Source organism: Pelodiscus sinensis, chromosome 1 (assembly GCF_052426305.1).
Source record: "Pelodiscus sinensis isolate ZL-2025 chromosome 1, ASM5242630v1, whole genome shotgun sequence".
Taxonomy (NCBI): domain Eukaryota; kingdom Metazoa; phylum Chordata; order Testudines; family Trionychidae; genus Pelodiscus; species Pelodiscus sinensis.
This window is the reverse complement of record NC_143052.1, coordinates 107,099,769-107,115,964: the sequence shown is the minus strand read 5'-3', so window position 1 is coordinate 107,115,964 and position 16,196 is coordinate 107,099,769. Positions and strand designations below refer to the sequence as shown.

The 16,196-nt window shown below is 42.8% G+C and overlaps 1 protein-coding gene and 1 pseudogene across 1 annotated transcript in view; both read right to left on the bottom strand.

Annotated features, from left to right (window-relative positions):
• The window catches only part of PKP2 (plakophilin 2), a 77,497-nt gene extending 63,955 nt beyond the window's left edge, over positions 1-13,542 (bottom strand). The window contains exons 1-2 of the mRNA XM_075940244.2: positions 12,945-13,542; positions 801-904 (exon numbers count right to left, since the gene is read on the bottom strand). Of these exons, the coding sequence (XP_075796359.1) occupies positions 801-904; positions 12,945-13,143 (303 nt within the window). The 5' untranslated portion in view covers positions 13,144-13,542. The remainder of the gene's footprint in view (positions 1-800; positions 905-12,944) is intronic.
• A 1,566-nt stretch (positions 13,543-15,108) lies between these two features.
• Positions 15,109-15,261, bottom strand: LOC142826622 (U4 spliceosomal RNA; annotated as a pseudogene).
• Between the last annotated feature and the right edge of the window lie 935 nt (positions 15,262-16,196).

Below are 16,196 nucleotides of genomic sequence, written 5' to 3'. Positions count from 1 at the left end.
CTCTCACTGGGGAGGAGCTCCATGCACGGGCAGTCTTAGCCGTGGAAGGAAGGGGTGCACAATCCAGCTGTGGGACCAGGACAGGCTCATGAGGTTGGTTGCATTTGTTTATCCAGGAGATGTACACAGCAATCCCCATTTTCTGGACTGAAAGGGAAGAAGGCAGGTAACCCTAGCTTGCACCTCTTTCTATGCATCACCATTTCACTAGAAGGGCAGAGGTGCATAAATAAGGGCAATGGAGAAATTGTGGGGGAGGGGGAGGATGCATCATTTCAGGAGTCACTTGGCACTGGGAGGTTACAAGGCCTTTTCTCATGGCAGCCACTCCTCCCAGTTCTTCCACTTCCACCTTCAAAACTATGACATCTCCCCGAGGTTCATGTAATACCTCCAGTTCCCACCCTCACTGCACCCTTCTTTCTAAGTTTTGTAATGTGGAGTACAACCCATTTCAAATGTTTTCAAATTGAGTGGTGAGAGAGCATAAAGGTAGCCATGAGGCAGTTGCAGTTATGCAATTGGTTGTGAAGATATGCGAAGAGGGTAAATAGACTCAGAAAAACAAAATATAATTGTATGTGGTGGTGCTTTTAAAGCTCCACGTGGCCATTAAGCCTGTATGACAAAACCACCCCAGTAGAAATTCTTGTGTTTTGCAAAGTTTAAAGAGATTACAAGGTGAACACGTACCATTATAGAAAAAAAAAAAAAAAAATCAAGCCACTGTGTGTGGCAGCAAATAAAGATATGAATTTGCAATTCTACAAATTTCCAGTTATTCCCTGCGTTTTTCTCACCTGAACAGATTGATAATATGTGACTCCTTGTGGAGGTCTTGAAAAATCAACTGTGTCCAGGTTATAAACATTTTCTGGAACACTGATGGCCCGATGGAGACTGCCTAGAATTGAAACAAGACTAATGTAAGCACGATCTTAAGGAAACAATATTTTATAATAAAAGGACAATATACATCCAGCCTGTGACGCTAATAATACACACACTAGTTGGAGAGTGAACAAGGAGAAACGGAAAAGGTGTTAGGTATTCACTATATTATGTTCAGGTAGTGCATAAGCAATGTTCTCTGATAGCAGAAACTCACAAGAGGAGAAGCAATTCTTGGTTTAGTCCTAATTGGAGCACATGATCTGGTCCAAGAACTGATTATAGCTGGACTGCTTGGTAATAGTGACCATAAGATAATGAAATGTAAACATCTGTCTGCTGGAAAAACACCACAACAGCTCAATACTGTGTGTACGTCTAGACTGCAGGCTTCTTTTGAATCCACACAGCCAAAGTGCATCGAAAAAGCAATCTGCTTTTTTGAAAGATAGCGTACACACTGAATGGACGCTATCTCGCATTTAAGCTGTAATTACTATGGACGGAGTGGCCACCAGGGCACCTGTGCTTTTTTCTGGAGGCCTCTTCTTTCGAAAAAAATCCCTCTTCCGCATCCACACACACCTTTTTCCAAAAGAGCTCTTTCAGAAAAAGTGTTCTTCCTTGCAGAATTAGATTTACCAATGTCAGAAAAACCCCTGTGTTCTTTCAGTTTTCTTTCAAAAGAACACAATAGCAATGTTGACGTAACTGGAGTTTTTTTGGAAAAATGGCCGTCGTTTTTTTCCCCCAAAAAACCCCTGCAGTCTAAACACACCCTGTAGCATTTAATTTCAGAAAAGGAGGACTACTAAAAAATGAGGAAGTTAGTTTAACAGAAATTAAAAGGTACAGTGCTAAAAGTGAAATCCCTGGAACTACAGTACATGGAAACTATTTAAAAAGACACCCAAATGTATACCCAAATTAAAAACACACACACAATAAGAGAACCAAAAGTGTGCCATCATGGCTAAACAACAAATAAAAGAAACAGTAAGAAACAAGAAGGCATCCTTTAAATAGAGTAAGTTAAATCCCAGTAAGGAAAAAAGAAAGGAGTAAAATTTGTAAATGAAATGTAAAAATATAATTAGGAAAGCCAAAAAAGAATTTGAAGAACAGTTAGGCAAAGACTCAAAAAGTGATAGCAAAAATGTTAAGTACATCAGAAGCAAGTAGTCTGCTCAATAACAAGGGGAGCACTGGATGATTGAGGTGTTAAAGGAGCACTCACGGACAATAAAGTAATTGCAGAGAAACTCAATGAATCTTTGCATTAGTCTTCACGGCTGAGAATGTGAGGGACATTTCCAAACTTGAGCCATTCTTTTTAGGTGACAAATCTGAGGATCTGTCCTAGATTGAGGAGTCATTAGAGGAGGTTTTGGAACAAACTGATGAACTAAACCATAATATGCCACTAGGACCAGATGGCATTCACCCAAGAGTTCTGAAGGAACTCAGATGGTGAGGCTGCGGAACTATTAAATGCAGTTTGTAACCAATTCTTTAAATCAGTTTGCCCTTGTCTACTCTAGGGGATACATTTGAATTAAGATTCACATCTTCAGCTACGTTAATTGTGTAGCTTGAGTCGAAGTATCAACTCGAATTTTGGTGCTATACGCACTGCAGGAAGTTGAAGGGAGCATACTCTCCCTTCAACTTCCCTTTCTCCGCACAGAAACAGGACTACCGGTATCGACGGGAGTGCCCTCTCAGTTCAAATTAGTATGTTTTCACTAGACCCACTAATTCGAACCTCGATCGAATGTGGTTGCTTCAATCTTATCTGTGGTGTACACAGAGCCTTCCTGTACCAAATGACTGGAAGATAGTTAATATGATAGCTTTAAAAAGGGTTCCAGAGGTGACCGCAGCAATTACAGGCAGCAATTTCAGTATCTGGCAAGCTGGTTGAAACTATAGTAAAGAACAAAATTTTCAGACACATATATGGACATAATTTTGGGGGGAAGAGTCAACCTGTTTTTTGTCAAAGGAAATTGTGCCTCACCAATCTACTAGAATTTTCTGAGGTGGTCAACAAGCATGTGGACAAGGAGGATTCAGTGGATACTAGGGATGTAACAGTGTAGTCAATTATCTGATAAGCAAAAGCTTATACGTAAATCCTAGAGACTATACACATTCCCTCCTCCACCCCACCCCTCCTCCGCTAGCACATTTTTTTAGCAGTCTGGCCAGCAACCTGGCTCAGTCCTGGCTACACTGAGTCCGGGACTTACTCCCACTACAGTTCTGCATTTAATGTGTATTAGGAGCCAGGCAGGCAGGCAGCCCAGCTCAGTTCTGGCTCCTGCTGGGTCCAGGAGCTCAGACCCCCCTCTGGACAGGGGCTGCTGTCACCTCTGAATCAGAGGCAGCAGCGCAGGGCGACAGTTTTTAAACTGGCTCCCCTCAAGGACCAGCTCCTGTGTGGCACCCCAAGCTTCTGCCTCTGATACCTGCCCCCACCCCCAGGTACTTTAGAATAGTCAATTAACCTATAAGAATTCATGAGGCTACTCGACTATTCAATTAACCAATATTTAACATTCCTGGTGAATACAGTATATTTAGACTTTTAGAAAACCTTTGATAAGGTCCCTCTCCAAAGGCTCTTAAGCAAAATAAACTGCCATTAGTTAAGATGGCAGATCCTCTAACGGATTGATAACAGGTTAAAACTAGAAAACAAAGAGTACAAATTGTCAATTTTCAGAATAGAGAGAGGTAAATAGCGGTGCCTCTCAGGGGTCTGTACTGGGTTCAGTCCTAGTAAACACTCATAAACAATCTGGAAAAAGAGGTAAACTCTGTAAGGTGACAAAATCTGCAGATGATACAAAACTTCTCAAGATAGCTAAGTCCCAAGCAGACTGTGGAGAGATACAAAAGACTCTCACAAAACTAGATGACAGGGCAATAAAATGGCACATGAAATTCAATGATGATAAATGCAAAGTAATGTACATTGGACTACATAACCACAGCTATACATATAAAATGATGGGGTCTAAATGAGCTGTTACCACTTAAGAAAGAGATCTTGGTGTCACTGTAGATAGTTCTCTGAAAATATCAATTCAGTGTGCAATGGCAGTCAAAACAACAAACAGAATGTTTTGAATCATTAGGAAAGGAATAGATAAGATGGAAAATATCATAGGGTATGTCTACACTAGCCCCCTAGTTCGAACTAGGGAGGCTAATGTAGGCATTCGAAGTTGCAATGAAGCCCGGGATTTAAATATCCCGGGCTTTATTTGCATCTTCCCATCCGAGCGTCATTTTTAAATCCCCTTAGTCTGAACTAACTGCCTGCGGCTACACTAAGGACTGAGTTCGAGTTAACATTTGACTGCCGCGTGTAGCTGCGGGCAGTTAGTTCGGACTAAAGAGATTTAAAAATGGCGCCTGCCCAGAAACATGCAAATGAAGCCCGGGATATTTAAATCCCGGGCTTCATTTGCAACTTCGAATGCCTACATTAGCCTACCTAGTTCGAACTAGGGGGCTAGTGTAGACATAGCCATATTGCTGCTATCTCAATTTATGGTATGCCCACATCTTGAATACTGCATGCAGATGTGGTCACCCCATCTCAAAAGATATACTGGAACTGGAAAAGCTTCAGAAAAGGGCAACAAAAATCATTAGGGGTATGGAACAGCTTTTGTATGAAGAAAGATAAGACTGGGATTTTTCAGCTTGGAAAAGAGATGACTAAGGGAGGATATGATAGCGACCTATAAAATCATGACTGGTGTGGAGAAAGTAAATATGAAGAGTCAATAACAGTTCTTTAACAAATGAACTAGGGGTCATCAACTAAAATTAATAGGCAGCAGGCTTAAAACAAATAAAAGAAAGGGGTATTCCCTTCACACACACTTCACAGTCAACCTGTGGAACTCCTTGGCAGAGGATGTTGTGAAGACCAAGACTGTGTAGCAGGGTTCAAAAAAGATCCAGATAAATTGATGGAGGATAAGTCTATGAATGGCTATTAGTCAGGATGGGATCCCTAATCTCCTTTTGCCAGAAACTGGGAATGGACAACAAGGGATGGTTTACTTGATGATTCCCTGTACTGTTCATTCCCTGTTGGACACCTGGCATTGGTCACTGTCGGAAGACAGGATACTGGGCTACATGGATCTTTGTTCTGTCCCAGTATAGCCATTTTTACATTCTCATGTCATTTTTGTCAGCCTCTCATATTACAGATATTTAAAAATAAAACATGAGATAATTTTTACATCTTAGTTTCTCTTATGGCTAGAAGACAATATAATTACTTCATAAAAGTATTTTGAGAACAAGCCAGATTTTTTTAGAAACATCCTATGTCCTGGTGGATGACTGACTAAAGCATGGGTTCCCAAAATGGGGGGGCATTCCCCCCTGGGGGAGCATGAAGAAATTCCAGAGGGGCATGAGGCGACCCAGCCCTCTCCCCGTCAATCCCCCCCCCCCAAGTTTTTCTGCTATTTTTGTTTTTCAGCCCCAGTCAGTTCCCTTTTTTTCCCCCCTCAACAAGTTTTGCTGAGGCGGGGAAGGGGGGTGACTCCTTTCTCTGGCTTCTGTGCTGGACAGAAATATGCTTTTCATCTCCAATGCTTAGCCCTGGTACGTGTAGACAAGGCCTTAGACTTGCAGTTTTGCCAGCTCAAAAATTATGAGTCAAGGCCTCAAAAATCAGAACATTGGCTTAAAAAAGTGAGATTTAACAAAAAATATAAATGAAATCTGAGTGTTTGATATTTGCCTTCTGATTTAAGCACGAGGGTACATCTAGACTACACGCTTCTTTCGAAAGAAGCATTTTCAAAATAATCTTTCGAAAAAGCTTCTTTTGAAAGAGATCGGCTAGACAGCCACCACTTTTTTCGAAAGAGAGCACCCAGGCAATCTGGATGCTCTCTCGACAAAAGATGTTCTTCCTCCTAAAATTCGGTTTACCGCTGTTGAAAAAACTGCTGCATTGTTTTGATTTAATTTTGAAAGAACATGGTGGCAGTCTAGACACAAGTGAAGTTTTTTTAAAAAAAAAGCCACTTTTTTCGAAAAAACCCTGTAGTCTAGACATAGCCAGACAGTCTCAGGATGAGGAAGTAGGATACACCCCTGACTCTAGTGTTCAGATTTTAAGACTTTTTTTCTGAAATGAAGGGGCTAGAAGCTTAACCTCAGGGTTAATTTTAACGAAAAGGGTTACATAATGGCAGGACTCCAGAAGTTGGTGGTTTAAAAATGAGCCACCAGACTTGTGATGAAATCAAGAGAACTAGCAACACGTTCTGTAAAGCAGAGGCAATCTTGAAGAAACTAAGTGGATTCTGGGGTAAGCGTCCCTGTATCTCCTAGGTCTTTCTCCAGTTGATACCTTGGACAAAGAACCAGTGTTTTTGTATGTGAAAGGCTTTAGTGCTGAAAGGCTTTAGTCCTTTGGATTCCTTCCAATAATCCTGAGTCATAGATGGTAGCCTGTCTGCAGCTTGCAGCCAAAGTCCATCTACCTATTCCCCAGAATCACAGTGGCAGTTTGACAAATCTGGGTGTGTTTGACTCTGCACAAAATATGAATGGGACAGTCAATATGCAAAGACTCGGTGAACACCAAATGTTTCAAACTCTGTGTGTGACCTAGGGATGTAAGCGACTGATCGGCTAGTCGACTAGTCGCTCCCCCCACCATGCCGCTTCTATCAGAAGGAGGTAGCAAGAGGGAGTAGAGGAGAGATTTGCTGGGGGGAGCCAGCTTAAAAGCCAGTTAGCCCCAGCTCCGTGGGAGGTGGCAGGGGCGCAGCAGCTGAGTTCCACCTTTGAAATGTACAAGAGCCCCAGCAGGGACTCTTGTACATTTCAAAGCAGAATTGCAGCATGGAACCTGGAGCCAGCAGGGGACTCCGAGCCCTGTTAGGGCTCTTGTACATTTCAAAGGTGGAACGCAGTATGGCAATCCCACCTTTGAAAAGCAGCAACAGTCAGGGAGGCTCTTGCTACATTTCAAAGCAGGAAGCTCCCTTATTAACTCATCGAATAGTCGATGGAAAATCCATTGACTATTCGATTAGTTGATTAAACTAATTTTAACATCCCTAGTGCAATCACATCCCATTTATGACATACTTTACCATCTGTACCAGTATTTGGATGGCTACCAAAAACACCTTCCTTCTCCAATCTTATGTCATCTTCAAACATTCATGAAATAACCTAAATTTGTACCTTATTGTATCAGCCCTTTGAGTAGGGTTACCAGATGATTTCAAAAAAATACCAGACCCACTTGATCTCAGATGGGGGCGGGGGAGAGAGAACCAGCCAGGAGGGGAGCGGGGCTGGCCGGGGAAGATGGGGGGGGGAACAGCTGGCGGGAAGTAGGGCTGGCCAGGGAAGATGGGCGGGGGGGGGGGGGAAGAACAGCCGACGGGAAGTAGGGCTGGATGGGAGGGGATAGGGGGGAGCAGGGCTGGCCAGGGCGGGAGATGGGGAGAAAGGAACCGGCCAGTGGGGAGCGGGGCTGGCCAGGAGAGGGTCGGGAGAGTGGGGCTGGCTGGGGAGATGGGTGAGGGGAATCAGCCGGCAGGAAGTGGTGCATGCAGATCCCGGGGCGCTGCCCTTCCCACGCACGGTCCCCGGCGGGGCGCACAGGCGAGTCTGGCCCCAGGGATTCCATCCCGCCCCCCATCCCCCATGCCCCTCCTCTCTACTGTGTAGTTGCATACTACCTGACTGGTAGACATGCTCATGCATCGTGAGCGTGTCTACCAGAAAGGCAGTATGCAACTATGTACTGATACTCATGATAATAATAAAACTTAATTAATTAGAAAATACCGGTCATTTCTATGTCCGTTTTTTTCCCCTCAATTTGTTTCCCGGACAGAAAGCTCAAATACCGGACTGTTCAGTTCAAAACTGGACACCTGGCAACCCTACCTTTGAGGAATCACAGATGCTAGCAGCGGTTCCCAACCTTTTCCAGATGGGGACCCATTTTGACAATTCAGGAAGACTTGGTGACCCAAGGCAATTCAAAAACGGGGGGAAGAGGGGTGGCAGAGCCACCTGGGGAGACACTTGGTGACCCTTTTGAAATGTAATGGCAACCTATATTTGGATCCCAACCCATAGGCTGGGAAACCCTGTGCTAGAGATAAAGAATCATCCAGATAATTTAGTCCTTCTCCCTGCCAGTGAAGGAGTGATCCCTACAATAGTTTTCCTAATGTTTTATACTTTGTATTTGTCAAAGCTAGAATATTTATGCAATTTTTCATAGTGAAAAACAAAAAGCCTTTATTGTTTAGGAACGACAGAAAAGAATTTAACAGGAAAAAATGGAAGTCTTCAGCAAATGTTCCTTCTATATAATTCTCCTTCTCTACAATAATTTAAAAATGAAACTACTTTCTATGTCTTTAAATATGAGATTGAATATGATCCAGTTTCTATTGAGCCATCTACTCATACTGGAAGAGAGAAAATACAATAGAAGAAAAATCCCATTAAGATCTATAAAAATGAAGAAAATTCAAGGCAGACAAAAGGCTACCTATAACTGGCTTACACACAAAACTGTCAACCAAAACCACAGAAGATTTATACCTCTATTACTCAGAAAATTGAATGCAATTCCTTCATTGAAAGCAATTACACAGTAAGGGTAGGCTAAAGTGCCAGATTCTGCCCTTCTCTCCATCAATAACATCATTAAGAAAGCAAAGGAGTGTGGATTTTGCTCAGTCAATAGACTGACCCCACCCCAATTCTTCCCCCAGAGCATGCCCCATCCCTGCTTCTTCCCCTTCCTCCCTGAGCTTGAACATGCAAATCAGGGCAATGAAAGAGCTGCTAAGCATGGGAGAGTTGAACAGAGAAGGGAGCTTGGTGCTGCTTTTTCCCTGTGATTATTCCAATCCTGGAACATGCATAGTGTCATTGCTAATGCTGGACCATGGATGTTGCCAGACACGGAATGCTGGATTACAGAGATTCAACCTGAACTGCTAAATTACACATTAGAACTGAAGGGAGGATTTCCAGACTTATTACTGCATAACATTTTAGACACTGCTCCCTTTTTCTCTCTCTTTGTGATGATAAACTCTCTGCCACTTGGTCTCGCTTTAAAACAAATCAGTTATTTATTTTACTTATTTAGACATTCAGAATTTTAATTTCACTGATTTAGTGCTCTATTTCGTTTTGATCAAATGTTTAATGTATAAAACTATAGCAACTGGTTCAACAGTAGCTGGAAATTGTGCCACTTAGTGTCTTACATTTAATAATACTATAATAATTTGACAATGAAGATCTTTTTTTGGCATTAGTGTTGATCAGATGCTTTTATTTTAAAATGGAAACAGAGCAGAACTTAAATTTTAATTGTATAGTGACTGGAGTAATTCTCATGTCATGATTAACTATTCATTTTCTCAAGGAATAAAAATACATGCATTTTAAAATTGACCTAAATTTCTAACATAGAAAAGTAGAAACCTTAAAACCTCTCCCAAGAAACATCATGAATGTATTTCACGCTGCATTATGAAACAAGAAAGGGTACAAATCCAATTGTTTCCCTTTGTATGTCACAGATAAGGCTGAGTTGGAATGATTAATTTGATCCCTTTTATAGAAAATATACTGTTTGATGCTATATTCCAACACCCTCAAACCTTCCAGTTAAATCAATGGAATTTATTAGTGCACAGGGCCTATAGGATCGAGACCTTAGAGCAGTGTGTACCATTGATTCCTCTTTACACATATAGAAACAAGTGCTTATGTATTTGCCTGACTTTAAGTGTGAGTCCAGTTATGCATATGCTCCTGTGACTTGCTGAACCGGGTCTGAAATGCTTACCATTATATTGCAGGGGACTGTGTATTCCTTTTGAAGTGCATGAGAGTTTTCCCATCAAATTTAAGGGATGCAGGATTAGGCCTGTAATCTATATTTAGGCGATAGTGTCAAAGCAAAGTTTGAAAGGCTTCATAATTTAGGAAGATGAGTGTTTTTTCCACCTAAAACAGTGGCAAATCTCGGGGGGGGGGGGGGGCTAATTTAAGTATAAATATAAGCAAATTCTAGGTCTCTTGGGTCTTTCTGTGCTTTGAACTGGAAATAACCTGAAGTATGATAAACTGAGCACAGGAAGTCAATAAGTTGGAAGAATTGTGGTTCAAAGTCCTTATTTGTATAACTAGTGCACATATTGCAGTGTTTTATGTACCATTATTGCTTCTGAAGCATATTTTCTTTAAAAAAATTGGCATTTCAAAAATTCAAAATGCAAAAATACTTGAATTTCAGATAAATAAAGCAAATAAAACCCCCAAATATCCCAAATCTGCCAGAATCGGAGACACCCTGAAAAAGAATTAGAGAAGGAAATAGGTCTGTAGCTCTCTTTCTGAGTGTTTTGGGAGTGTTGGCATGTCCTTTGCCCTAACCCACTCCTATTTGCAGATTCAGTTTAAAGAAGCCTGGTCTCAGCTCTATTGTCAGCCCTAAAATAAAGTAAAATAAAAATGCATTTCAATGGAATAAATGCCAATTGTTAAAATGTTTGGAAGTTTCTTTTATACTCAAACTCACAAGACAGGAATCTGTATATAAACTATATTCTGCCTAGAGCTACTAAGAACTTGACTAAACCACAGGCACTGTCAGATGAAGTGGGTTTTACCCACAAAAGCTCATGACCTAATAAATTTGTTAGTCTCTAAGGCCACAGGACTCCTCGTGTTTTTATGGTTACAGTCTAATATGGTTACCCCTCAGACTTTTTAAACACTTGATGGTGAAACCAAAGGTATGAGATTTTGATGGATGTCCTGCAAAGTTTTTTGAGGAAGGTAGAGCTGTGACTCTATCCCTTTCATTTTTAGTGGTAAATATTTTTTAGCTGAGAGTCATCAACAGCACTAGACCAGATTTTTTTTTTTTTTTGATTGGGACAAGACAGTGGGATGAATTACATATATATCAATGGGGGTACTTTCATGTTTTTATGAGAAGAAAAAAAGAGATTGCTTCAATACTTAAAATTCAGTACAAGACCTCTCACACTGTTGGAGCAGACTAGAACAAAAAATGAGTCGATAACTAATCTTTTTACTTAAAAATAGGATGAAAGCTTTCATGATGATTGCGATGGGGAGTCCTGTGGCACCTTATAGACTAACTGAAGTGTAGGAGCATAAGCTTTCGTGGGCAAAGACCCACTTTGTCAGATGCATGTCCCATGTGGGACATGCATCTGACAAAGTGGGTCTTTGCCCACGAAAGCTTATGCTCCTACACTTCAGTTAGTCTATAAGGTGCCACAGGACTCCCCGTCGCTTTTGCAGATTCAGACTAACACGGCTACCCCTCTGATTCATGATGATTGATTCTCAGCTTTGTTTAAAAATAAAATATTTCCATCACCAATTAATAATAATGTAGGGCTGTACCCCATGAAGAGCCAAATGCACTCAGCAGCTCCTCAGAAGCTCTCAGGTTCTTAGGTTCTGGATTCACACTGTATGCAAAGGGTGTGGCTACGCTGCATGAGTCCAACCCAGGGGGTCAAGGACTCAAACGGTGAACTCCCTTTTACTTAACTGTAATGCTCTACGTACACCAATGCATAGCGTGAATAATAATTTTCTATGGTATTATTGTTTCCATGTCTCCCAATCATTCCTTTCCCATGTGTATTTTATTACGCTTCTCCTTTGTTTACTTTTTGTTTGCAGTCTGAAGGCAGGCAAGACAATATTTGATTTCTTTCCATTTTCTTTTGCAAATGGAGGCAATTAGAAAATATAGTTATTAAAAGAGGATTAAAACAAACACACTAGAGTTGCAGGTTGGAGGGTTGGGAAGAGACACAAATCTTTCATATCCTGGTAAACCAGGAGTAACTCAGCTGAAGTCAACGGAGTTACACTACTATAAAAACACTGTAGTGAGAAAAGATAATCGGAGCTAATTTATTTAATCCGAAAGGAAAGTGAGAGAGAGAGAGCATTAAAAAAGAGGAAGAGACACAACTAAGATCTTATGGTAAATGTTGTACAAGGCAGGAAAGTCACAGACATTAAAATAATTTTAAACCATGTCCTAAAGGCCTAGTGCAGTTTACAGACACTTAGAAAACTATTCTGAACTTAAAAGACTCACAATCTTCAAAAGGAAAAACTTAAAAAACAACAAATAGTCTATCAGCACCTTAAAGACTAACAAAACATGTAGATAGTATCATAATCTTTTGTGGGCCCACTGAAGAAGTGGGTTGTGCCTACAAAAGCTCATGATACCATCTATATGTTTTGTTAGCCTTTAAGGTGCTAATAGACTATTTGTTGTTTTTTAAGTTTTTCCTGTTACAGACCAACTGGCTATCCCTCTGAATCTTGAAAAGGACTGTGAGAGCAGAAATACAATAGACTCTAGAATCAGTATTGTGCTCCTAAATCCTTTAGTACTCCAGGTTATATTTATATAGCTACAATGTCTACCAGACACACCACACAGTTGACAGAAGCTAGAAAAATGGAGAACCTTAGCTCGTCTTAGCATAACAGTCCAACTGAGGGAAGACAGGCAGAATGGTTTGGACAAGGGGGAGGGAGGAGAGAAAACATCTGACTCCTGAAGGTTTCAAACTTTCCTCTAAGCAACATGGGAATGCAAAGAATATCAGCATCTCCTTCAAACAGAATAATGGTATCCCCTGAAAGGGCTGTAAAGAAGAAGAAAAATGTTCCAGAGACATTGTTGGCATGAAGCTGGGTAAAGGGGGAGGGAGGAAGGCTCAAAAGAACAAGAAGGAGAGTGAGGAGGAAAAGGAAAGAGGAAGAAGGGATAGAAGTTATGAGGAAAGCGCAGAGAGAGGGGAAGACAGAAAGAAGAGGTGGGGAAAGAAAGAGAAGGGGTGAGCGGTGAAAGGGGGGGCTGAGGGAAAGGGGAGAGGAGACAGTTAAGAGGGAGGTAAAAGAGGAGGCGGGAGGAACAGGACGGGGCCCTTGGGGGCACTCACCATTGCCCACGGAGCCTCTCTTTTTCCTGGCCAGCGACTGCTGGACCTGCTGCTGGATGCGGATACTTTTCTGCTGCCCGGCGCGGCTGCCCTGCTGTTTGAGCCGGTCCTCGGAGGGCAGAGCCAGGGTGGAACTGTCCAGCTCCTGCAGGGTCTGGTGGCCCAGGACGGTGCGGATGTAGCTGTGCTCGGTGGCCATGGTTCCGCCGGGGGAAGAGGCGCCCGCGGAGGCTGCGGTGGAACCGGGGCTCCCTGCCTGAGCAGCCGCCGCCGAGCTCCGGCGCGGCAGGACCGAGGCTGGGCAGCTTGTGGCTCCGCCACGCCCTCCCCCCAGCGCAGGTAGCAGCTGGCGGCCTGGATCCTAGAGCCGCCGCCGGCACAGGCGAGAGCCGCGCTCCCTGCTCCGCTGCCCGGCGGCGCGCCCCGCGGGGGCAGGGCTCCTGGACATCCCGGCGTAGGCGCGGCACCCGCGCTCCCACACACCCCGCCCAGCCGCGCCTCGGCTTTGCTCACCCGGGAATAACCCCGCGGCTGCAGCGCGGCGCCCGGGCGGGGCGGGCTGAGCCTCGAGTCCCTGGACTCAGCCAGGCAGGGGGCGCCTGGGAACTAGCGCTTCGTAGCAGGGGAGGGGAAAGAGAAACTTTGCACGGAGTTTGCGACAGGGCAGAGTCCGGGCAAGAGACTCCCCCCAACGAGGGTTGTAGGCACCCGACCAGCTCTTCTGGCACCCAGGCCTGTTCTACACTGGAGGGGAAGGTCGACATAAGATAGGCAACTCCAGCTACATGAATCGCGTGGCTGGAGTTGTCTTACCTTAAATCCGTGTCCACACTGCGGGAGGCCCACCAGAGCAAACCTTCCCCGTTGGCTTTCCTTGCTCCTCACAGAAGGGGTATCAGATGCTGGCGGGGAGGGGTGTTTCCATCCACATTTTATTGAGGGGGTTTACATTAGACATGCTAAATCAAACGCTAGAAGCTCACCCTCCAAAGGGTTGCTCTTTTCTGTAGTGTAGACATTCCCCAAGTGTGTCCTGCATCAGCAGTACATTAATGATGCCTTGTAAATTACATCCATCAAAGTTTGTAGTGTAGAATGGGGCCCATGGATAGAACCCTAACAAATTCACCACTATAAAATTTAGTGCTTTTACCCTATGCTGGTCAGCTTTCACTGGGGGAGACCAGCCAGTTTTTCTCAAATGGGTGCGTGCGTGTGTTCTGACCCAAAAAAGAGTTACAGGGGTGTTGCAACATATGTAGGGCAGCCTTCCGGCCTACAGAGGTGGGTGTCCAGAGAGAGGTGGCTGCTGGCCAAGGGTCCAGCTCTGACGGCAGCAGAGCAGAAGTAAAGGTGGCAATACCATATGCTCCCACTCAGCAGCCACCTCTCTCTAGCTACCCAGCTCTGAAGGCAGCACCACTGCCAGCAGCTGCTGCACAGAAGAGTAGTAGAACTGCAGCTGTCCTCCCCCCACACTAACTTTGGGAGCCTCTCACAACTCCTTTTAACTGATGTAATCATACACTGGCATGATTTTGCGCAAATACTTTTAACGGAGAAGTTTTTCCGTTAAAAGTATTTGCGCAAGAGAGCGTCTATACTGGCATATGCCTTTGCGCAAAAGATTTGCTTTTGTGCAAAAGCATCTGTGCCAGTGTAGATGCTCTCTTGTGCAAGAAAACTCCGATGGCCATTTTAGCCATCGGGCTTTCTTGCGCAAGAAATTAACGTTGCTGTCTATACTGGCCCTCTTGTGCAAGAATACTTGCGCAAGAGGGCTTATCCCTGAGCGGGAGCGTCAGAGTATTTGTGCAAGAACTACTGATTTTGTATATTACAAAGTCAGTGTTCTTGCGCAAATACTCGCGGACAGTGTAGACAGGCAGCAAGATTTTGCGCAAAAGCGGCAGATTTTGCGCAAAAGTGGCTGCTTTTGCGCAAAATCATACCAGTGTAGACGCAGCCATATAGTCCTTAAAATGGACATAACTAAGCAAATGTTGAAACAGACTAAACCAAGATGAGCCAGAAAAATTGGATGAACCTGGAATATGATTACTTCTCAATAAACTTTAAAGAAAAGAGATAAAATGGAGAGATTTGGAGTAGTACTCTGTTTTCGCACAGCTAAATCAATGCTTCAGGTTTGGAAACTAGAAGACAATGTTATTGAATACCAAATTGACTATAGCTCTTTTTTTGTTAAAACAAAGTGAACGATAAGAGTGTGTGGTGATGAAGAAAAGTTTTCAGTTAGCTGTAATCATGCCTTGGATTAACCTCATTAGCTATGATATTGCCACTACTTGATGGAATTCCTATTTAAAAGCTTTACTAAAATTAACTTAATAAAAATAACACTGAAATACAGTCATTTCAATAAAGCATATACATTTTAAAAGAAGAAAAAAATATTTGAGTCAAGGACCCAAGGAATGCTGGGTAAATCTGCTAGTAAGCAAAGAAAATAAATCAGGCTAATAATTTTCTTTGTTATTTGTTTTTAAAGAAAAGGAGGGAGTTTATACAATTTCCAGAAAAGTTTCACACTTTTCTTCCCAAGTTTTTAAGAACAGACTCTTAAAAATAGTAAACATGCAGAAACACATTTTAAAATACAAAATGTTGGGCAGTTCTTTAACTATGACATTACTGGGCTGTGCATAATCCTGTTTATGCAGGATTCTAATAGCTATGAAAATGAAGTCCTTTTGGTTTTTGATGTTGTCACTGTGTGACAGATATGAAAAGAGCTTATTGTGTTGTATTAAGGTGGGCCAGAATTGTGTGCAATTTCCCTGAGGGAAGAGATGTGGTTGATGCAAGACCTGGGAAGTGTGAAGGAGTTCAAATGGCTGTACTGAAAATGTGCCAAATAAGTATGAGAGACACAAGGTGGGTGAGGTAATATCTTTTGTTGGACCAACTTCTGTTGGGGAGAGAGACAAGCTTTAGAGCCACAGCAGACAAGTATGAACTTTTGGGACAGTAAGTGTTAAGTGGATTCCTGGTAAATCCCTAGGGGAGAGATTAATGCAAATTCCCCAGTGAAGGTTATGCAAAAACACAGCCTTTTGAAGAGATGCCCTGAGGAGACGGTCATTGTCGGTTGATTACCTGTTACATAAAGCCATGATAAAAAATTGTACAAAGAAATAGCTACTCTACCCAGCTTTTGGTCTGGCTCTGGATCTAAGACCTATGCGGACTTGCAATCATGGAGGAAACCCCAGTTGTGGGGTTTGAAGG